The sequence below is a fragment of the Hylobates moloch genome, unplaced genomic scaffold (assembly GCF_009828535.3).
Source record: "Hylobates moloch isolate HMO894 unplaced genomic scaffold, HMol_V3 SCAFFOLD_18, whole genome shotgun sequence".
NCBI classification, from domain to species: Eukaryota; Metazoa; Chordata; class Mammalia; order Primates; family Hylobatidae; genus Hylobates; species Hylobates moloch.
Window position 1 is genome coordinate 69,405,013 of NW_026652293.1, and position 24,520 is coordinate 69,429,532.

A 24,520-nucleotide genomic window follows, 5' to 3' on the forward strand; every position below is an offset into this window, starting at 1 on the left:
GGGATTCTGTTGAATATAGATCAAGTGTGAGAATTGGTATCTTAACAATATTGTCTTCCTCTTCATAAACTTGAAATATGTTTTCATTTATTTAGATCCATTTTGATATCTTAAATTGGAATTTTATAGTTTTTTTTTCATATAGATCCAAATATTTCATTTGTTTTGGTGCTAGTGTAAATGGTTTTGTGGGTTTTTTTTTTTTTTTTTTTTGAGACAGCATCTTGCTGTGTCACTCAGGCTGGAGTGCTGTGGTATGATCATGGCTCACTGCAGCCTCAACCTCCCAGGCTTAATTGATCCTTCTACCTCAGCCTCCTAAGTAGCTGGGACTACAGGTGTACACCACCATGCCTGGTTAATTCTTTTATTTTTTGCAGAGGTGGAGTTTCGCTGTGTTACCCAGGCTGGTCTCAAACTCCTGGGCTCAGGTGATCCACCTGCCTTGGCCTCCCAAAATGCTGAGATTATGGGCATGAGCCACTGTGCCTGGCCTGTGTTTTTAATTTCAAATTTTGATTGCTCATATCTGGTATCTAAGTAAACAATTGAGTTTTGTATAGTTACCTTGTATTTTGAAACCTTGGTATAATTGCTTGTTAGTTCAAGGAGTTTTTAGTGGTTCTTTGGGATTTTCCACATAAACAATCATGTCATTTGTGAACAAAGACAGTTTTATTTCTTCCTTTCCAATCTGTATGTGTACCTTTTACTTTCTATCTTTTCTTATTGCATAGGGACTTCAAATACAATATTGAATAAGAGATGAGAGTGGATATCCTTGCCTTGTTCCTCATCTTAGCAGGAAAGCATCTAGTTTCACATGATTAAGCATGACATTAGCTGGAAGTTTTTTGTAGATACTCTTCATCAAGTCAAGGAAATTTCCCCCTATTCCTAGTTTGCTGAATTTTTTTAATGAATGAGCATTGGATGTTTGTTAAATAAACTTAATTTTGGAATCATTCCAGATTTATAGAAAAGTTGCAAAGATAGTGCAGAGAATTTCTGTATATTCTTCTAGTTTTCATGTTAACCTAATGCATGACTATGGTACTTTTGTAAAAACTAAGAGTATATTACTATAGGTTGAGTATCCCTTATCTGAAATGCTTGGGACCAGAAGTGTTTTTGGGTTGCAGAGTTTTTCGAATTCTGGAATATTTGCACTATACTTACAGTTTAGCATCCTTAATCTGAAATCTGATAGGATCCAATGAACATTTCTTTTGTGGGTCATGTCAGTTCTCAAAAAGTTTCATATTTTGAAGTATTTTGGATTTCCAGTTTTCAGATTAGGGATATTTAACCTATATTAACTAAACTCTAGACTTTATTCAGATTTCAAGGGTTTTCCACTGATAATCTGTTTTCTATCCAAGGATCCAGTCTAGGATGCCACATTGCACTTAGGAATCACAGTAAAAGGAAAAAAGTAAAATGTGAAAACATTAGTGATCACATAGTCTAGCAGCTTCATAAATTCTGGAAGACTTCAGGCCCACCACCCACTGACAACCTTGTAGGATAGCAGAGACTCTGCCTGTGGGGTAGGGCGTAAGTCCTGGTCTGGTCTCCTGGACTTTAAGAGTGGCTTCTTTCCACCATTCTATGTTCCTTCTGCCTCCAAGATTTCCTTTTCCCTTCTTTTAAATTTTGCTTTCAGGTCAGATCTTTTTTTTTTTTTTTTTTTTTTTTTAGCAGTGTTAGTTTGCCGACATTTCTGTCCCTCAGAATACCATGTGAACTGATTTAAGGAGTCCATCCATAGGCAGCGTCTTTCAGCTGTAAGGTAATCTGAAGATGGAGACATTGGCAAAAATATTTAGTGCTGCAGGGGACCTCAATGAGATGGCTTTGATGGTAGTTGAATAAAAGTGCTTTGAATGAGGAGATTTATTATCTACTTGGTTTTAGATATATTGTCTCTATATATAACTTATATGCATAAATATGAATGAGAGATGATGCTTTTAATATGTTTTTTCTGTTTTTCTAGCATTGGATTAAATTGTGCTTTGGGTGCAGCTGAAATGAGACCTTTTATTGAAATAATTGGAAAATGTACAACAGCCTATGTCCTCTGTTATCCCAATGCAGGTTTGTGTTTCAAGGGGGTCACACATGGGGAGATAAAAATAACATAAGACATGGCATAGATGAGGTAAGAGATCTTGAATAAAAGATCTTGTTTGGCAGGTGTTGTTATAGTTGACACTTAATTAACGAAGAGTATCTGGGTGCAGTGTTTCCCTGTAGACCTGAGGGAAGTTCGGCTCACCCTGAAGCTTCAGAATAGTACAAAACTTCCGGAAATGAGCTTAGTCACATAACTGACCAGAGCTTTGCCTTTGGTGACAGCACAAGCCTTGTGGGCATGACCAGAAAGATGGGTGTAAAGAAGAGAAGAGAGACCGCTTTCTCTGGTCCACTCTGTTAGTAGAAGAGCAAAAGAAGAATCTTGTGTGGTGTTACCTTTTTCTTCTCTGAAAGCTCGGACTTGCAGCTCATTATATGGAAATGTTTTGAAGATATTTGTAGACAGTTCTCAAACTGTCCCATTAAATATTGGTAATTTGTTCAGGGTTAATCAGATTTCCCTGTGAATGTATTTGAGCACTGCTTAGCTACTTAGAGCGAAAAGTCATTTTCCAGCCTCTTTTCTCCAAATATGTCATTTTAATGCACAATAAATTTTATTTCCCACCAGGAGTAAGATAACTGGAAGCAGATAATAAATAAAACAAGAAACTGCATTGTTATAAGCTAAAGTCTTACTTGGGAAAATTTATTTGAAAAGAGACTGGCTGATTTTTGTTAGTTTTTAATGGCATGTTAGTTGCTCATTAGTTCAAAGGTTATGTAGTATTCCTTCCACCCCCACCCTCAAGGGGCTATGTAACAAGAATGAATGAATTTCCCTTATGGGACGGGGTGGGGTTGGGGGTATTCTGTTCTGCGTAACAGTGAATAGAATCTTTTCTTTCAAATGGAAAAGAAATAATGAAGTTCATTTTCCTCTGTGATTTTTTTTGGTTTTTTTTTTAGTTTTTTTGGGGGTGTGGTATCTCTTTGTTTACTGTGTAAATATTATGTGTTTGTTTTTGCAAGTAGTCACCATTTAATATAAATATAAAATTATATAGTTATTAACATAAAGTCTTTAAAAATACAATGTATATTTGTTAAGGCAATTTGCAATAATGGTTGAATTATCCTTTCTCAGGTCTTCCCAACACCTTTGGTGACTATGATGAAACGCCTTCTGTGATGGCCAAGCACCTAAAGGTCAGGGATCCCCCTTTCACTGGCTTTTTAAGAGAGACAGAAAGATTGAATTTTAGATTTTGAGTATTTAGAAGGAGAATTTTCCCTGAAGAAATCCCAATGTACATATAACAAAAGTTTAGCTACCCCAAATTAAGGTACTAGAGGCACGGGGAGGGGGCTGTCAGCATCCTTATCCTCAACTGGTACTGGTGGCTGTTGGAAAATTCTCATTGAGGTCCACTCCAAACTAATTGAGACTTGGCTCTCCTCTGAGATGTTGCTTCCCCTGCAGCCTTCCCAAGTTGTAGCTTTCTGCCCTCACAGCCTTCAGACTGCTGGGTGGAGTAGATGTCCCCCTGGCCGCCCATTGTCACCTCCGTCATTCTTGCTGTCTGTCATACACCGGCCATCGTTTAATCCTAGGTCATGAGATCGTGCTATCCACTGCTGCTTCTTACTGCACTTAGCTACTAATCCCTGGGTCTCTTTCCCCTTGTTCCTTGAATTTTTACCTTCTATTTCACTGACATTCTCTCTTAAGCTATTTCTGACTTACTTCTTATGATTTCGTTATCTTTGTAGACAATCTTTTCAATACTCTTGACTTCTCAGCTCCTTGACTTTGTCTCTTAGTTATGGTGTTCTTTATTCAGTAGCCTATGGTTAAACTCTAGACTCATGCTGTCCCATATGTAGCCACTACCATATGGTTTTTGGAGCCCTTGAATTGTGGCCAGCGTGACAGAGGAACTGAATTGTTATTTAAACATTTTTTAAATTAATGTAAATTTTAAAATCAATACTCGATATTTTGTGTTATTTGAAGATGTGTTATCCAACTCATATTCATTCAGCTCAGAATATGGGTAAAAAAATCATTAGATAGGCAAATCTCCCACTGAACTTTATTTTTTGTGTTTATTTTTTTGAGACAAGGTCTTGCTGTGTTGCTCAGGCTGAAGTTCAGTGGTGTGATCATAGCTTACTGTAGCTTGGAATTCCTGGGCTCAAGCGATCCTCCCACCTAGCCTCCTGAGTAGCTGGGACTATAAACACATGCCACCATGCCCAGCTAATTTTTAAATTTTTTGTAGAGATGAGGTCTTGCTATATTGCCCAGGCTGGTCTCAAATTCCTGGCCTCAAGTGATCCTCCTGCTTTGGCCTCCCAAAGTGCTGAGATTATAGGTGTAAGCCACCATACCCAGCATCTCACTGCATTTTAAATGGTATAAAGGATTTCACAACATCTGAACTATTCTTTGCTTTTATCCTATGTCTAGGGCATGTGACATCTTTATATCTAGCGTTAAGTATGTTTGACTCTCTTTTTAGTATAGTCTTAGTTATTCAGAAAGTATAGATGGCTTTTATGTTGAATTGGTGGTAATGAGTTTAGAATTCAGATGAACTTGCTGAAACTTTGTCTCTTCCTAAATGCAGGATTTTGCTATGGATGGCTTGGTCAATATAGTTGGAGGATGTTGTGGGTCAACACCAGATCATATCAGGTAATAATCACCTATAGACAATATATCTAAAACCAAGTGGATAATCAGGTAATAATCTAAATATGTACCTTTTGTTATGGGCCGAATTGTGTCCTTCCAAAATTTGTATGTTGAAGTTCTAACCCCTACTGTTTCAGAATGTGGGCTGTATTTGAAGATAAGGCCTTTAAAGAGGCGACTAAGGTAAAATGAGGTCATACAGGTATACCTAATCCAATATGATTGGCGTCCTTTTAAGAGCAGGACACAAATGCACACACAGAGGCAAGACCATGTCAAGACACAGGGAAGAATAGCTATCTACAAGCCATGAAAGAGGCCTTAAAAGAAACTAACCCTGCCTGACGCCTTCAACTCAGACTTCTGTCCTCCAAATTGTGAGAAAATACATTTCTGTTATTTAAGCCACCCAATCTTTGGCACTTTGTTATGGCAGCCCTTCCTAACAAGCTCATACACCTTTATATTATGAAACATTTTAGAGAAATAATAAAATGGACTTCTATATGCCTGTCACATAGTTGCCATAATTTTCGTTGTTTTTCCATGCTTATTTCATCTATCCCTCAACTTTTCTCCCTGGATTATGTAAAATAAATCCCAGATATTATGATATTCTATCCTTAAATACCTGAGTAATATTTGAATGCTCAAAGAGGACAGCTTATATTTATTGTGGGCAAATACAGGCCTCCATTAGATTCCCTCATGGAAGGAAAAGACAATAAGACAACAGGTATCTTGAGGTCAGGAGAAGTGTCTTCACTTTGCCTGGTACACAGTGGTTGCTTAATTCATGTTTTCAAGTGAGCGTATGAAGGAAGAGAGCGAAATGAGCATGACCGTGTGTTTAATTCCTTAGAGTTTTATAGCTTATAGGAAGATTGGAATTCAGTGAAATGGAACATCGTTGAGGACTGTTTATATTTGGTTTTTCCCTGGAGTGACTGATGATCATATTTCCAGCCAGTCATCTCACTGTTCCAAGTCTGTTTTCATGTGTGTCATATGTTCACTCTACTGAGTTACCTTGTAGTTCGCTGCATTTGTTGACTGATGTGATAGACTCTTAGTAAATTTTATATATATATATATATATATATATATATATATATATATATATATTTTTTTTTTTTTGAGACAGAGTCTTGCTCTGTTGCCCAGGCTGGAGTGCAGTGGTGCGATCTTGGCTCACTGCAACCTCTGCCTCCCAGGTTCAGGCCATTCTCCTGCCTCAGCCTCCTGAGTAGCTGGGACTACAGGTGCCCGCCACCACGCCCGGCTAATTTTTTGTATTTTTAGTAGAGACGGGGTTTCACCTTGTTAGCCAGGATGGTCTTGGTCTCCTGACCTCGTGATCCACTCGCCTTGGCCTCCCAAAGTGCTGAGATTACAGGCGTGAGCCACCGCGCCTGGCCTAAATGATAATTTTTAGAATATCTTGTAAATAATTTCTGAAAGCTGTCAGTATTTAAATATCACTTATCTTTGGATCAGCAACTATTTCTTTTTGTTTTTGTTTCCTCTTTAAAAAGAGGAGTTGTTTTAAATGTCTGTGTGTATGTTTGTGTATATCTATATTTATATCTGTCTGTGTATATGTTTGCTTCTTTTACTTAGACATTCACATTCTAATTTGGGGACAGTAGAGTAGAGCAATTCTTAGTGGTCCTGATAAATTTAGTGGAGTAGCCAGATTTTTCTGGTTGATCAAAGACATGATTTATTAAAATTGATAAGGTTAAAGGGAGTGTGAATGACTAAAACAAATCTTTAAGAGTAATTATTTTAGAGTTTTAGTGCTTTATGGCCATGTACCCTCCCTACTGTGTGTGTGCTGTAGTAAAAACAGATCCACTGGACCTAATTCTTTCCTCTCCTAGCCCCTCTGCTTGTGCCTGCTCCTTCTTGTCAAAGGTGAAACCCTTTTTCTGTTCAAATTTTGAGTAGGAAGCAAGGATTGTGTGTCTGTAGATTTGACAGAGTAAAAGACATCTGTGGATGTGGGGAAGATGGAAGGAAGTTTGCTGTTTGCATTTGTGCAAACTGTCATGTAGCTCCAGGTTCACATCTCAGAAAGTAAAAACAACCCAGCCAGCGCATAGCCGATGGGCAGGCACGTAAAAGGTACAGTTTATAGATCAATTTTCTGCATTGTTGAGAAAACTAAAAGGCATGATTGTTGCTGCACACTTGGAAGTAGGTATATAATTATATGTATAGTTATGTTAAATAGACTTAATTTTATAGTTAAAATTAGTTTTGAAATTAGTTTCATTAAATATATTTTATTCTGAATTAATGGATATAGTGTTTCCTCTTTCAACTCAGGGAAATTGCTGAAGCTGTGAAAAATTGTAAGCCTAGAGTTCCACCTGCCACTGTTTTTGAAGGACATATGTTACTGTCTGGTAAGTCATAAAGACCTGGTATTCATGATTTCAGAAACCATTTGTAGAATGTGAGTATTCTAAGTGGTAGTGATATTTGTGCTAGGCAGCTTGCTTATTAGGTCAAAGAAGAATCCATATATTCTTGGCACTTAAATGAATTCTAGTGAAGAACCCTTTGTTTTTCCAGGGCTGGGGCAAGATGACGTCAACTTTAGGGTAAAAGTGAAGGAAGGCCCAGGTGATTTGCCCAGGTAGAGTCCTCGGTGGGAGCTCGATGGTCCTATCTTTATTGTCCACTGTTTTGAAAACATACTCTTGGCCACAGCCTAACAATTTTAATTTTCAGGTTGATACTAGTTACTGAAAATTCCAAACTGTCAAGGTGTAATGTTTGGTAATGGCAGCAGCATCTTCCTAGAAAATTGTTTCTAAAATATTCTTGTTGTAATCTTATATTTGTCACATGTTTAGGACTTTACAAAGACTTGTGGTATTTATTTTCTCTTTGGTTCTCAACAGTCCTTTGAGGTAGGCAGCCTCCCTTTTTCAGCATGAATTTTGTGTTGAAACAAGGAATGTTAGTAAACTAGGTCATCAGGCCAATTGTTAGAAAAATAACTTTAAATTTTATATTTTTGCTTCAGTATGTTCATGATGTATTAAATGGTAACTTTAAGCAGAAAAAGTATGATTTTTAGAGAATCTGCAAATAACACATATGAGGAATTATGTTCCCTAATAGCTTAGAATTTAACATCTCTCTGAATTGAAATATTTTTGTTTCGTATATTGTCCTATGAAAAGTAAAATAAATTACAAATGACAGCAAAAGTAGTGTCTACTTTTCTCACTCAGAACATAGCACAGAATTAATCCCAATCAGTGAGTGTGAAGTTGGGTTAACACATACCAACTATGTTCAGGCTAGCCTTTTTTTTTTTTTTTTTTTTTTTAATACTCCAGAAGGTAGAGGATGAGATTAGGAAAAGTGGGATTCATGGTTTATGATAATCCCTCTCTGGAAATAGTGGCTTTTATCAGAGAGAGGTGTGGCAGGAAAATTTATTTATTTCATCCCTAGAACTTAGTGCATTACTTCAGCCAAGCACTAAGAGTGGAAAACATTCAGCCTTTGCCAAAATTGAAACGAGAGCCATTTACATAATATTTTTAAAAAATAATTTATATGTAAGAATAAAAGAATTTTTTCTTCAATTTGAATGTCGTACGCTATTGCTAAATTGCTTTAAACAATCACCTTCCATCAGATTTTAAAAGAGTGACATGAAATGTGCTGTTTAAAATTGTTCTTTTATAAATCACAAACTTGAGAGAAGTGTGATCTTTATGTCAAGTACTTCACATTCATAATAGATCATAAGCACTTTGTGTGAGATGCTTTTGGCGGGGGAGTCACACAGAAATGTCAGCATTGAAATGTTGGCTCCCTGCTTGCCTGTCCTGGGAACCTCAGGGTCAGACTAGGATCGGGCATACCCTGCGACTGGCGTGGAACGCTGGGGCCATGAGGATCATTGCCAGATGGAAGGGAAATCATAAGCCAATACCGTGCGTGGAAAGCGATAATCTCTATCAGTGCACCAAGGGGCCTGGAATGCTGTTACAATGACCCAGTTTGTAGTCATTATTTTTCTCTGCCTCATATCTGTTTCTTCCTCAGCCAATGCTTTGGCAAAGGTTTCAAAAGCCATTTTCTTTTATTAACAATGAAAGCAGTGATTATGGGTGCTAATTCTGTGCCTATCAATGTTATTCAGTTTCATTTTTACAATAACAGTATAGAGCAGACACTTTACTGTCTTTGTAAACTCAGAGGCATATGGGAAGTTGCCCCAAGGTTGTTCATTCAGGTAAGTGATTTGAACCCAAGGCCGTCTGTCCCCAGAACCCGCCTATAACCACCTAGTGAGACTGCCTCTCCTAATACTTTAAATGTAATGAATAGAACAAAAACAGTTCAGAGCCTTTTCTGTAGTGATACTTTACACTGTATGTTTTTACTTCAGTGTGATATATCCACATGTATTATCTAATATTTGCCCCTAAATTGGCCAGTGGCAGGGGAGGTGTTATTATGTTGGTAGATAAGGAAACAGGCACCAGAAGTCCACCTGGCTTACCTAGAGTCAGCTCATTGGTGATAGACCTGCCACAGTGACTCCTGTCTCTCAGGTCTCAACCTGGGTCCCTGATTCAGCCTTGTTGATTATGGGTTCTAGGCCTCTGAATCAAAGAAATGAAGTAATGTTGTAAACACATCACTGGTGGGATTAAAAAAGCTTACTCCATATAGCTTCAAGCTAATATCTGAGCAGACAGCTGTGGAACACCCCTCTTTCAGTTCTGACTTTGTCCATGGTTTTTGCCTCAGCCTCTTGGTTAAATAGGGGTTGATGATTATTTTTCCTTTTTTCTCAGAGATGGTACGATTTGGTCCTTTAGGTTATTTGCAACATAAAACTCTGAAATATTTCTTCTTTTGAGAGTTCTGGCTGTAAATGTAGTTGTAACAAATAGCGTTTACTGCATTTGAATCTCCCTAGAGACGACTATGGCCCTGTTTCCACATTGGATCTCCTATCTGCTCAGATGGGCTATGATGCAGGAACTTCTCTTTCTTATTGAATACATTTGTGTCTGTCTGTCTCATGTCATCCATATGCATTTGCAGAAATTTTTCAAAATGCTTCTCCTTTTAAGGTCTAGAGCCCTTCAGGATTGGACCGTACACCAACTTTGTTAACATTGGAGAGCGCTGTAATGTTGCAGGATCAAGGAAGTTTGCTAAACTCATCATGGCAGGAAACTATGAAGTGAGCATCTTAATAAGACCCCTGAGGCATCTGCCCATGTCTTTGGCTAGACAGCATGTGAATGAAACAGCTCTCTGCCTTTGATAGTGTTATTAGCAGAGCTGCTAGAAAGTGTAAGACGATGGTAATGTGTGTTTGCAGCAGGCTGGGCTGGTGGGAGGATGAGGCTTTGAAAAATTGAAGCTACTGTTGTCAATATTTGTTAAAAAGTACTGCATTTGGTGTATGAAGTAGGATGAGATGGGAGGGATCCAGGTTCTAGCTATTTCTATTAATCATGAAATAAGTCAAAAAATTTGAGAAGGCTTTTTATTTTGTCTTCTCACAAATCCTTCTAGGGAAAGGGAAAGACAAGAAAATTCCTGTCAGTTCCTTATGACCACATCAAGCTGACTATTGAGGGTATTATGGATCTTGTTAGCTATAGACTAAAATAAACGAAAGAAAGAAATAGGCCCTTGCCTTGGAAGGTTTATGTGATAGTTTTAGCCATGATGTTTTTAAGCTCGGTCACTCTGTGGATGAGCAAAATTTAATCCATACAGAGCATACCCAAGACTCCTGGATAGATTTTCCTATGAAAATATGAATTTAAAAATGGAGGAATTTCGCCTGGGTTTTAATGATAATTAACTTTATCATCCAACTTTCCTCACTTTTTTGCAACCTTTAGGAGATCTTCCAGAAACCAGTACCAGAGCTGATTTAGTTTTCATAACAAGGAAGGGACCATTTATCCCCCTTCATGGACCTGTTCATTATTACCTGATGGCATCCCTGGAGGCGTGTCTTCCCTCCCAGTCCCTCAGCTGGCACATTAGCAGGGCCTGGTTGCCCAGTTTCGCCACTTCCCCTGTTGGTCCTCTTCCCCTCATTCTTGCTGCTGTCCAGTGCTCCTGTATGCATCCATCATGGGCCTTCCCAGTTTGGAAGTTCCACAGGGTGACTTTTTTTTGCGTGTGGGATAAAACTGAAATTCCTTAGTCTGTCATTCCATCCTCTTCACTTAGGTATTAAACTGCCCTCCCATCCTGCTCTGTCATCTGAACATTCCAGGAGGCTCGCTTCTGACTCTGTGCCTTTGTTCTTGTTTGCTTCCTTCTGAAGTGCCAGTGACTCTTCCTAGCCATATAGTGTTCTTCAGTTGGCAGTGTTTCTATTATATTTTGATTCTTATGCCCATTCTATGGTGTCCCTTTGGTGGATTTGATAGATTTGACACTGAGAGCATTTTAGGAAGAAGCAAACAGGTGGAAGTAATAATATCTGTCATTTAATAAGGTCTTTCTATGTGCCAGTCACTGTGCTAAGCATTTTATGTCATTCCTCATTTAATCATCACAGCCTGGTGGAGATAGGTACTGTGGTTATCCTCATTTTACAGCTGTAGAGATGGAGGCTTGGGGAGGTTAAATGACTTGCCTGTTGTTTTACAGCAAGTAAATGATAGAACCCAAGTCTCCCAAGCATGTGCCCTTAACCACTCTGCTATCTCTGCCTAGTGGAAACAGTAGGAGGGGGCAGGAAGGGACAGGTGACTCTTCATTAGAGTCTAGCTTTTGTGACTTAGTGATCCCTTTGTGGTTTAGTGGAAAGAACATTGACCTGAAAGAAGTTCCAGTGCTGTGGTTTTGCCCAACTCATACGTCTTTAAACAAACCACTTTGTCTCTCTGAGCGTGTTTGGGAAGGTTAGACCTTGAAGCTGTTATTCCATGATTCTTAAGAAATAGGTCAGATATTGGCATTTCCGTTTTCCTAGTCTTTTGACCCTGTTGCTTTTACTCTCTTATCTCCTGTCTGTTTGCTCCATCCATCTTCCATTAGTCAGCTGAAGATGCTCCCTCTCAGTTAGCTTTCTCCATTTTGGTTTGTAGAGACCTTTCCCTTTCTGGATGTTGAGGTTATCTTGGCATTTGACCCACACATTGTATGGCAGTGCCCAGTAGTTTTTTATGTGACTGTGACATGTGCCCCCAACTAGATATAAACTCTTTAAGAACCAGGATTGTGATTTACACTTCTTTTTATTGTTTATATTATTTAAATTAATATTGATAACTAGAAAGCATTTTTTGATTTACTGAATTAATTGATCTATTTATTTTGAGACAGAGTCTTGCTCTGTCACCCAGGCTGGAGTGTCATGGCATGATCTTGGCTCACTGCAACCTCCACCTCCCAGGTTCAAGCAATTCTCCTGCCCCAGCCTCCAGAGAAGCTGGGACTACGGGCTCATGCCACCAGGCCCAGCTAATTTTTGTATTTTTAGTAGAGATGGAGTTTTGCCATGTTGACCAGGCTGGTCTTGAACTCTTGACCTCAAGTGATCTGCCTGTCTCGGCCTCCCAAAGTGCTGGGATTACAGGCATGAGCCACCACACCTGGTCCAGATTTACTGAATTTAATTGTGATCCTTTTTCTCTATGTGGCCTTGTCTCACTACATATGGTGTTTCCTTGTGGCATGTGCCATAGGGTTTCATGCCTGTTCTATCACAGTGAGTGCTAAAAGTTTCTATTTTATTTTCTTGGGCTAAAAAAAATCAAGACAACATCAGCATCTACTATTGGATTTTATCCTTGCTTATTTTATTACACTATAAAGTGTATAATGAAGACTTAAACAAAAAGTCTCTGCCATGTTACTTAGAAAGTATTATGGAACATGTATATTTTGCCCAGCATTGTTCAGAGTGGGAAGTATGTAAGACTTTTTGGAACACTTATCCTACAAAGTATTCCTTAGATGGTCATAAGTGGGAAATGCTGTATTCTGTTTTGGGAAGGTTGCAGTGTGTAATAGTGCATTAAAGAATTTGAAAAGCCTTCCAGTGTTATAAAAACCTGCTGAAATTTATTTAACTCACATTTCTTTTCATGTAACTCCTATTAACAGCCTGCAATGAATACTTTTTGGCAGATACTGAAGAGTTATAGTTTTTGGCAAATACTGAAGAGTTACATCATTTTGGATGGTTTCTCTAAGGACTTTTTTTGGAGGAGATGGGGCTTGAGCTGGGTCTTAAACAATGTGGAAGGGAAAGGGATTGTGTTCTAAGCAGAGGGGACAACATCATCTGCAGCACAGAGGTGGGAACAGATTTGGCTGGGTGAAGGCTCCAGTGGGGGTGGAATGGGAAGTTCAGTTGGGTAAAAAGATGGGGCCAGCTCAGAGGGCCTTGACTGCCATGCTGAGGGATTTAGAATCTTTATGGTAGGAAAACAGCTTTGGTGGATTCTAAGCAGTGAGATGATGTGATGGAAGAGATGTGTAAGAAAGGTTAATTTGTGATGAGCGATGGGAGGACAGCAGGCCCAGAGTCAGGGAGTCTGGCTAGGTAGTCTGTAATTTGAAGGATTGCTGGGAAGGGTAAGGAATTACCTCGTTAGCGTTTTCTCCAAGTACTGCCTCCTCATGCTGCTTCCTCTCTCATTCTTCCTTCAGGAAGCCTTGTGTGTTGCCAAAGTGCAGGTGGAAATGGGAGCCCAGGTGCTGGATGTCAACATGGATGATGGCATGCTAGATGGTCCAAGTGCAATGACCAGATTTTGCAACTTAATTGCTTCCGAGCCAGACATCGCAAAGGTTATACAAAGTTTATATTTATCAGGGGGATTTACTTGTCTCACTTTGACACTCATTTAACTGTGCCAGTTGTCCCATTAATCTGTGAACTCAAGAACTGGTTTTCTGTTTCTCAACATTGAAGGCACAGTAGTTTCTGATTGTCAGTTTTCTCAGATACTGATAACCTTTCCATATAAAGCAGATCTTGGAGACAGCTGTGGCTTCAGCCTCGTTGTTTCCAAGGCTTCTGGGATTGTTCATGAGAATTGAGTCTCCTTAGATGTCTGGGCAGACTAACAACCCACTTTCCATGTCTGTGAAGGAGAATCATTGGCTCTATTTCTCCCATAGGCAAGGGAACTCAGTGAATTCTTTCTGGTAACAGGAAGGAGAGAACTTTTAGGCTTATCAGATTAAGACAAAAATATAAAACAAGATTAAATCAAGAGATTGTGTCAGCTTTTACATTTGTTCTTTAAAAGGTGAAAGTTGATTTTTGTGTCTTTTAAACATTTTTATGAGTTCTAAAATTTTTAAAAATCTTACCTTGTTTTTCTGCCGTTAAGTTTGTTATGAGGAGTGATTTTTTTTTCCCCCCTCCTGAGGCAGGGTTTTGCTCTGTGGCCCAGGCTGGAGTGCAGTGGTACAATCATAGCTCACTGCAACCTCAGGCTCCTCCCACTTCGGCCTCCTGAGTAGCTGGGACCACAGGCACGCATCATTTAAAAAAAATTTTTTAGTGGAGAGGTCGGGTCTTGCTGTGTTCCCAGGCTGATTTTGAACTCCTAGGCTCAAGCAGTCCTCCTGCCTTGGCTTCCCAAAGTGGTAGGATGGCAGTTGTGAGCCACTGTGCCTGGCAGGAAGTGATTTTTGGAGTTCTTCTTTTTTAAAGAAACTTCCTAGTGCTCTAAGAGTTGCATTTTTCAGGTGGAGCTGCTGGTTTTTTATTAGGCTTCAGCAGATTCACCAGATTTAAGTTAGAGTCTATGGTAGGTACTGAATTACATTTGCCCATCTTTCATTTGTGTCTTAAAACTCTTTACTAAAAAGTCTCGTCATTCCTCTGGAAATAAATATTTTGAGAATTTAAGGTACCAAGAAGCAAGACAACTTGTTCAAGGTTAGTTAGAATCAGAGGTATAGCCAGTTGTTCATCAGCTTAGTATTGGGAAGAGGGTAGACTCGCCTTGTAAGGCCCAGTCAAATCAATGGACTATTGACCCTACTTTCTTTCCTCATCTCTAAAATAGGATCATCAAACCCCCTTTGTGAATTGTAAAGATGCAAGTGCTTTATCAACTGTGAAGGACCCCATGTAACTCAATAAATTATTAGTGTTCTGATTGCTACAATAATTTCTTATCTTTCTTGGTTTTGCCCTACTACCACAACTTACTGGAGGCCAAATTTCTACCCATGGGGTAAAGTATAAAATCATTTTACCAGCACCTTTTCACCAGTAGGGTTGGGACACCAAACTATCAGCAAGCAAATACAAGCCAATATACTAGCCTGGTATTGTCATTGCATTTGACCCTGTTCTTAGCAAACCTGTCATTACTAGCATACTAAGAAAAAGCAAAACTGGTAGAATGCCTGTCCTTTTTTGCTCGTTTGGTGGCGTGGCTTAGGAAATTGCTGACTACTCATTCTTCAGTCCTCAGTTGAAATGTTTCCTGCCCTGGGAAGCTTTCCCTGGATTTTCCCACCCCATTCTCCATGCTTCATAGACTGGGTGCCCCTGAAATATGCTTCCATGGCCGTCTGTGCTTCTCTTAGGCTTTTAGCATTTACCACACTTTATGTCATTACTTGTTTAATTATTTATCTTTATAAACTCAGTGGAGCCAGAGACCTGGCTTTCTTACTGTTTTCCCTGTATGGGCCTAATACGGTAGTCACTTAATTATTTATTGAATGGCTTAATTGAATAACGTGGCCTATGCTGGGAGCTGTGGTATGCACCTGTAGTTTCAGCTACTCAGGAGGCTGAGTGGGGAGGGTCCCTGGAGCTCAGGAGTTCAAGACCAGCCAAGGCAACATAGTAAGACCCTGTCTTTAAAAATAAAAAAATAATGCAGCCTAGATCAGTTGCCTCATTTCATTTCTTTGTATCAGTCTAGTTCTTCAAGCCCTTCCTTTCACCTTTCCTGAAACAGAGGTATGAATTAAAAGGAACCTATTCTCAACTGTGCGTTTCAGTTTTGTCGTTTATTTTAGTTATATGCATTTGTTGATAATTAGATCTGCTTTTCCTTTCTAATATTAAAACTCTTTTTTTTTTTTTTCCAGTAAAGAACTTGATTTTCTAAAGGGAAGGTTGAATTTGAATAACTTGGCTGGAGGGCTGTTCGCAAAGGACACAAGGCTAAACATTAATCCCTGAGTCAGATCAGGGATGTCTAAATCCTATCTGAGATGTTTGCCTCGGGGCTTAGGCACTTGAAAGTGTACTGCACTGAAGCCAGTGAACTGATCGCACTGATTTCATTCTGATGTTCAGCTATGATCTTTGAGTTATAAATCCCTGGCCCATGCGTGGAGTATCTTGTAAGACTGAAATTACTCCAAGTATTTTGGGCTTAAAGAACAAGTTTATTAAAATTCTGTCTCTGACATAGTACTATTATTTGTTTATTGTTTTGCTAAAGAAGAAATAGGAATACTTTGGAGCCTTTGAAAAGTAATTTATAGTGACTTGTGGCCTCTCCGTGATTTTCTTGCCTTTCTGATCTCAGGTACCTTTGTGCATTGACTCCTCCAATTTTGCTGTGATTGAAGCTGGGTTAAAGTGCTGCCAAGGGAAGTGCATTGTCAATAGCATTAGTCTGAAGGAAGGAGAGGACGACTTCTTGGAGAAGGCCAGGAAGATTAAAAAGTATGGAGCTGCTGTGGTGGTCATGGCTTTTGATGAAGAAGGACAGGTGAGTGATTTCTTTTGGCCTAATCCGTTGTGTTACCCAGGTTAGATAGTGGTGGGAGAAAATGCAAGTCTGAAACAGCTACATATATACATACACATATACATATATCTCTTTCTGTATACATTCATATACATATACGTACACATATCTGTATACGGTCATACATCATGTGTTACTTAACAATGGAGATATGGTCTGAGAAATACATTGTTAGGTGATTTTTTCATTGTGCCAACATCATAGAGTGTATTTACACCAACCTAGGTCGGATAGCCTACTACACACTTAGGCTAGATGGTATAGTGTATTGTTTCTATGTTATAAGCTAGTATAGCATGTTACCGTACTGAATACTATAGGCAACTATAACACAATGATATGTATTTGTGTATCTAAACGTATCGAAACATAGAAAATTTACAGTAAAAATATGGTATTATAACCTTACGGAACCATTGTTGTTTATATGATCCATCATTGACTTAAGTGTCCTTATGTGGTCAATGACCGTATATGAAAATCTGATATATAGTAAAGTCTTTGCATTCATGGAGAAAGGTTGAAGTATTCAATAAATGCTATTGGGATGACTGACTGGCTGTGCATTTGGAAGAAAATAAAGTTGGATTCCCATTTCCAACCATATACTAAAATAAAGTTAGCTATTTGCAACATGAATAATAGCAGTCGGTGAATATTCCTAATATGCAAAGAGTTTATATAAGTCAGAAAGCAGAACACCCCAGTCAACCCAATAGGAAAATGGACAAGGGAAATAACAGTTTATATACAAAGAAATAACAAATAGCCAATAAACTTATGAGAAGATACTAAGTTTTGTATCTTACATTAAAGACTTAAAACATTAAAGAAATAAAAAATAACGAAATAATGAGATTAGTTTCCTTTATCAAATAGAAGAAAAAATTAGAAGATTGATAAATGGCAGCCTTCATAATATCTGTGCCACAGAATCAGGGTGGGACACATGGGAAGCTTCAAATATAATGATAGTTCATCTGTGTGATACACTGATTATCATTATGTTTTATACTTCACATAACTTTTTATAATTTTTTTAATGAATATTTTGGTACCTATTTAAAGCCACTAAAAAATCTATTTCTTGTGATTAAGCCCTTGCTGGGAATCTAGTAATAAGGTTGAGTATATAAAGATATGTGTTCACATTTATTGTAGCATTGTGGTAGCAAAAAGCTGAGAACACAAATGTCCATTACTAGGGCAATGCTTAAACTTGGTCCTTACTGCATAGAATACTGTGCAGCAGTTAAAAAGAGTCAGGAGATGAAACTATGACTTCAATATATTGAAAAATGAAAAAAATGAGTGACATGATCCCAACTTTACTTAATATAAAAGTACTTACATTTACATATGTGTGTCTGTATAAGCAGAGAAAAGAATTTGTTGGTTGTCAACTGGGGGGGTAGGGATGATCTGAGATGGGGATGGTCTCAAATGGGGACATACGGACAATGAACAGGTAGTAGGATTATATGTACTTTTTCTTTCCTTTCTGTCTTTGTTTTGTATTTTTGAAATGAAATTGTTTTTAAATGCATTTTTTTGTATGGAAGATACATTTTCTTCATTGTGAAAAAATTCAAATCATCCAGAAGAATGCAAAAGAGAGAGAGTTTTGATCATTAACATATATTGAACCTTAATTCACACCAAGCAAGTACACAACACACATTAAATCAGTTCTTCCTCCAAGCATATAAACTGTGGATATGTATTCTTGTTATTTTTGAATGTCATGTGAGGAAACTAAAGCACAGAGATGTCCCAGGACTTGCAGTTGTCACACAGCTAACAGTCTGCAGTGCTAGGATTCAGGCCTAGGAGATCTGGTTTCATTCATCAGGGCCTGTGCTGAATGGTCAAGTGAAAAGGCTGTCAGGAAAGAGTTGGCCTGTTTAGAACAGGTGGTCTTGTAAGACCCCTCTAAGGAGGGAACATTTGAAAACCAGAATAAAATGAGAGAGCAAGCCACATGGCCACATGGAGAAAGAGCAAGAGAGGTTTCAGCAAATGAAAAGTTTTATATAAACGAGATTATACCTGGTATTCTGTAACTCTTTTCCCCTACTCAACATAATGTTGGCATTTTCCCATCTTAGTGAACAGGGATTAAAACTCCGCATGTTTTCTGGTTGCATTGCATTCCAGTATGTTTTACTTACTATTATTGAATGAAATTGTGTTTCTAATTTTTTAGTAGCATGAACAGTTCAGTGGCCAATGAATATCCTAATTCATGCAGCTATTTCCCCTTGTAGAATGATTTTTTTTAAAGTCAGTTCATTGGAGTGGGATTGCTATGTCAAAGAGTGTACACATTTACTATTTTGAGGCACATTGTTAAAATTGTCCATCTGAAAAGTTGTTATCATCCACTACAAGTTTAATGTGGTGTGGGACCTTTTGATAATTGTATTTTCTGCAAATAGTTAGACAAATAGTTCCGTAAACAAAAAGAAAAACAAAAACCCTCAGCCTTCTAGATCCTGAGGCACCCACTTTCAGCTTTTTTTTTTTTTTTTTTGAGACGGAGTCTCACTCTGTTGCCCAGGCTGGGGTGCAGTGGTGCGATCTCGGCTCACTGCAAGCTCCGCCTCCCAGGTTCACGCCATTCTCCTGCCTCAGCCTCCCGAGTAGCTGGGACTACAGGCGCCCACCACGACGCCCAGCTAATTTTTTGTATTTTTAGTGGAGACTGGGTTTCACCATGTTAGCCAGGATGGTCTCGATCTCCTGACCTCGTGATACACCTGCCTCGGCCTCCCAAAGTGCTAGGATTACAGACGTGAGCCACTGCGCCCGGCCCCACTTTCAGCTTTTAAAGCTGATTCTTGTAGCATCTACCTCTTTATCTTCAAATTCCAGTTTTAGTTTTTATTGACTTCCTACAGTGATTAAAGATTTTTTAGCTTTTCACCATCCACTGCCCTGACTCTGTACAGCTTTACTTTTATCTTTCCCAATATAGTTCATTTTAGCTATAATCGTTTTCAGTGCTTACATTATTAAACAGTGTAAAAGCTGAGCTGTGCAGTAGTATACTATGATTGCTTATCCTTTCTCACTCTTTATTTGTTTTCTATGAAGGTAATACTTATCTTTTTGTTTGCATTGTTTTCTATGTATTTCACCTTCAGATTGTCCCCTAGTTGTGTAAATCTCCAATATCCAATGTAGCCAGACACATTAAGAGAACTGTCATACTACTTTTTTGAAGAATTCTCCCTCCAAGTCTTCTGACATGAGTTGGAAGTAGGCCAGCTGCACAGCTGTGACTGCTAGCTGTCCCTTACCTTCCTCCTGGGGTTCCATTTGCCTTTCTCTTAGGTTTTTAGAACTCATAATTTCCAAATTCTTGGTTAATCTTTTTTTTTTTTTTTGGTCATTTGGTAGAGTGCATTCTCTGATAGCTTCTTGTGAAAGAAAACGTGGCAGTAAATATTTTTGAAACCTTACGTGTCAGAAAATGGCCGTATTCTACTTTTACACTTAATTGGCAGTTGCATGGGCATAGGAGTACAAATTTGAAGTTGTTCTGTGTTTTGAAAGTACTGCTCCATTGTCTTCTGGTTCCCACTGGTATTGGTAAGAAGTCCAGTGCTATTCTAACTCTTGACCTTTTTTGTGAAACTTGTTTTTCTACTCTGGAGGCTTTGGGAATCTTTTGTGTCCGCTGTGTTCTGAACTCTCGCGATGATGAGCCATCCATTATGCTGGCACTCAGTAGGCCTTTCATTTGTGAAACTCACAGCTGCAGTGGTAGGAAGTGTCCTTGAGTTGTTTTATTTCTTTTTTGGTACATATATTATTGAGATATTGAATGTTTTGGACAGGTTGCCTAATTTTCTTATATTTCTCTCCTATTTTCCAACTCTGGTGTTTTGCTCTGCATCGGGTGAGATTTTCTTATCTACATTTATCCTCTAAGCCGTCTATTGAGTTTTATTTCTTCTTTTTCCAGAAGCTCTTTTTTTGTTATCTAAATGCTCCTTTTAAAAATATATATAGCAACTGTTACTTTTTAATGAGGCAAATATCTTCAAATATATCCTGAGCACTTAGTATGTGCCAGGCCCTATTCTCATCTCTGAGAAGACAGCAGAGAATAAAACCTAGTCCCTGTCCTTGTACGATTTATATTCTTGGGGACAAAGGGAATAACAAATTTAAAAAAAAAGATGTGTATGTATATGTATGTATGTATTTATATATATAAAAATAATTGGCCAGGTGCGGTGGCTCACACCTGTAATCCCAACACTTTGGGAGGCTGAGGCAGGCGGATCACTTGAGTTCAGGAGTTCAAGAGTAGCCTGGCCAACATGGTGAAACCCCGTCTCTACTAAAAATACAAAAATTAGCCAGATGTGGTGATGCACGCCTGTAATCCTAGCTACTGGGGAGGCTGAGGCATGAGAATTGCTTGAACCCAGGAGACTGAGGTTGCAGTGAGGTGAGATTCCACCATTGCACTCCAGCCTGGGTGACAGAGTGAGACTCTGTCTCCAAAAAAAAGAATAATAAACGTGTGTGTGTGTGTATATACACGTTGAATGGTGTTGAATACGGTAAAGGGAAATGAGGATTTGATGCCCCCTCAGCATGGAGGTGGGGGTATGTTATTTTATGTAGGATAGTTTGGGAAGGCCTCATGGATGATGTGACATTTTAGCAGAAGCCTAGGTGAGCCATGTGAAAATGTAGGGGAAGAGTGTTCTTTGCAGAGGGAATCTTGAGGTAGATAGGTGCTTGTCCTGTTTGAAAACCAACAGGGAAGCCAGAGTAGCTGGAGCAGAGGGGAGAGGACGAGACTGGGAAGATACAAGGTTGGAAAGGTGGCAAGTCAAATCACATAGGGCCTTGGAGGCCATTTCTAACACTTTTGGTTAACATTGTTACTCAGAGTGAGTGGGGACACCACTGAAAAGTTTTGAACAGAGGAGCGAATATGATCTGACTTACGTTTAAACCCCTCTGGTTCTTTGTGGAGAATGGTCTGTTAGGGCCAAAGCAGAAATGTTAGAGTTTATTGCTGTAATTCAGATGAGATAGGGTGATGGTTAGGGCCATGGTGAAAGCAAAAGAAGATGTTAAAAGTCATCTGTTTCTATATGTATTTTTAACATGGAGCCAATAGGATTTGCATTCACATTGGGTATAGGTTGTGAAAGAAAGAGGAGTCAGGGATAATTTTAGAATTTGTTGGCTTGGGCAATTGAAAGGAAGGAGTTACTGAGGTAAGAAAGACTGAGAGAAGCAGGTTTGGGATGGGGTAAGGAGAAGTTTGGGTTTGGAAATAGTATGTGGTGGGTATGTCGAGTGTGCAGTTGTATAAATGAGTGGATTTCATGGGCAAAGTCTGGCTTGAAGATAGGATTCCTTTTTTTGGGAATTATTTGTACATGCTATTTAAAATAGTGAGACTGGCTGAGCTCACCAAAGGAATGACTGTAGAGAAGTCCCAGGACTAAGTGAGTCTTAGAGCCACAGTGCTTAGGGCACTGGGGAGAAGAGGAAACACCATCAGAAGGATATGAGAAGGAGCAGCCTATATGGTAGGAGGGGAGTCAGAAGAGAGAGTTCCCTTGGAAGCCAAGCGAAGAACAAGCGTCAAAGGAAAGGGCATGAGCAGCTGTTTAAAGAGTTGTGGATAGATCAAGTGGGATGAGACCCAGAGTTTACCGTTGGATTTAGAAATGGGGTCATTTGTGATCTTGCTCTACTGTTTCCAAGGAGATGAAAGCTTTATTGGAGTGCGTTCAAGAGAGAATAGGAGAAGAATAGAAGCAGCAGTATAGGCAACTTTTTACAGTTCTGCCATAAAGGGGAGCAAAGAAATAGGGTGGAAACCAGGGGGAAAATACGAGATTCAGAAAGGGCGTGTGTGTGTGTGTGTGTGTGTGTATAGATGCTATGACAACATGTTTTTGTAAGCTGATGAGAATGATCTGAGAGAGAGAGGGAGGAATTGATGCAGGAGATAAAGGATGCATTTGCCAGAGCCATGACCTTGTGAGTTGAGAGAGATGGTAGTCACTGTGTGAGTGGAGGGGTGGCTTTAGATCAGTAGCTGGGCAGTTTGCTCAAAGTGCAAAAGAGAAGGCAGAGTAAAGAGTGCAGATCTGCAGGCATGCTGGTTGATGTGCTGGCAGGAGTCTATAATTGCTTCTGTTTTCTCGGTGAAGTTGGAAGCAAGGTCAACTCAGAGTGAGAATGGAATGTTGTGCCTTAGGGATCTGTGGTGCTTAACCAGGAGTGCAAAGCAGACTCACTCTGACAGGGAAGGGCAGTCACTGCTGGAGCTTTTGAAAAAGCATATACACCCCTGGACTTCAGCCCTTGAGTTTTGACTCATTTGGTCTAGGATGAGGCCTGGCTTTAGACATTTTAAAGCCTTAGAGGTGATTCTCATGTATCTTTTGGTTGAAAACCACCAGCAGAGGTTATTTCATTTAGTCTTCGGAGTGACCACCGAGGTGGCGGCCATCGCATTTTACAGTGGACCAATGTCATATCTAGGACATGGTGGAACCAAGTTTTTACCTTTGGTCTTCCTCATTTGAAGACTGGTGTATGTTTCCAAATCCTATGTATACTCCGTGCTTTGTTTATTGCCACTGCTTAGTGCTTGGTCTTGTCTAAGGATAGGTTGTCCCGATTTAGACTTAACTGTGACCACAAATTAAAAGCAAATGTAGGAAAAAAAAATAACTTGCTAGTTATGAAAGATATGCAAATTAGAGCAGCATTAAGGTAATGTTTTATCCCTACTAAATTAGTTAAGTTAAAAATGGTCAAGGTCTATGTAGACACAGCAGTGATAAAACTGAAGCCTTATTTGTTGCAGAGTGTAGTGTAAACTGGTATAGTCCTTTTGAAAAAGAATATAATGCCTGTCAAGAGACAAAAAATTGTTTATATCCCTTGAGTTCATAATCTTATTTCTGGGAAATTATTCCAACAAAAGAATTCAACAGCATAAGGATACTGTATATGCCGAGATTTTACACCAACATTATTGAAAATATAATAGCCCAAGTGCCCAACTGAAGAGAAATAGATAACTTAGGTAACATAATTTTACTGGACTGTTCTCCAGAGTATTTAAATATTATGCAGATTATGGAGCAGCATGTATGCTCACTGTCAACTTGTCATAAATATTGAAAATTATAAAAAGCAAAGCAAAAGTCCTGTATACTTTCAAAGTTAAGAAGCCAGCAATACAGGTATTTTTATATAAAGGCATGTTTTCTGTTGATTGAGTTCTCATAATGCTATTGGATGTAGCAGTCAGTTAAGAACCGGGATTTGCTTTGCTTGGATTGACACCACTGATTATAGGGGAAAAAAACAATTCCCTCAAATGGGAAACTACTGTTGCGACTAAGCAAGGCACACCAGCTTTGTTTCAATATCTGGCTGCTGTGTTTGAGTCTTTGGTTAATGTCTGTGATCCATGTTGCAAACACAACTGCAAGGTCAAGACCAGATATGACAGGAGTCTGGGCCTGAGACTTCTGGATTGAAAGGCAAAAGAAAGCATTTCTATGTTTTTTGTTGTTGCTAATAGTTTTGACCAACTGTTATTCTTAACTCTACATAACAAGATACAGGACACCTTTATTATTGAAATTTCTATGGGACAAGTATACTGACTCTAGATTTAGTTCTCTTTTTCTAAATGAAATGATTTTTAATTTTTTTATATAATCCGTAGGTTCACAACAATGACTTTTTTGTATGACAATTTTTGATAATGTGAAGTATCTTAGAAATATAATTATCACATAATAGCAGAATAGTCTATATTAGTTTTTGTTTGCACATGTGTAAACTATATAAAAGAATGATCAATATATGCAACACATTTTCCTGTTGTTTTTTTCATTTTCTTTTTTTAAAATGATTTGAAAATAAATTTCTAATTATGGAGAACCATTGGATCTTGATTAATATCTAATTAATCTTA

General features: G+C 38.7%; 1 protein-coding gene across 7 annotated transcripts in view; it reads left to right on the top strand.

Moving 5' to 3' along the window:
- The window catches only part of MTR (5-methyltetrahydrofolate-homocysteine methyltransferase), a 110,517-nt gene that overhangs the window by 26,879 nt on the left and 59,118 nt on the right, over positions 1–24,520 (top strand). For all 7 annotated transcript variants that reach the window (XR_009210707.1, XR_009210706.1, XR_009210708.1 and 4 more), the window contains exons 9-15: positions 2,000–2,100; positions 3,227–3,288; positions 4,713–4,780; positions 7,112–7,191; positions 9,895–10,007; positions 13,454–13,594; positions 16,315–16,500. Coding sequence is in view for 4 of the 7 variants with exons in the window: in XM_032136453.2 (XP_031992344.1) it covers positions 2,000–2,100; positions 3,227–3,288; positions 4,713–4,780; positions 7,112–7,191; positions 9,895–10,007; positions 13,454–13,594; positions 16,315–16,500 (751 nt within the window). In the remaining 3 variants the exon portion in view is untranslated. The remainder of the gene's footprint in view (positions 1–1,999; positions 2,101–3,226; positions 3,289–4,712; positions 4,781–7,111; positions 7,192–9,894; positions 10,008–13,453; positions 13,595–16,314; positions 16,501–24,520) is intronic.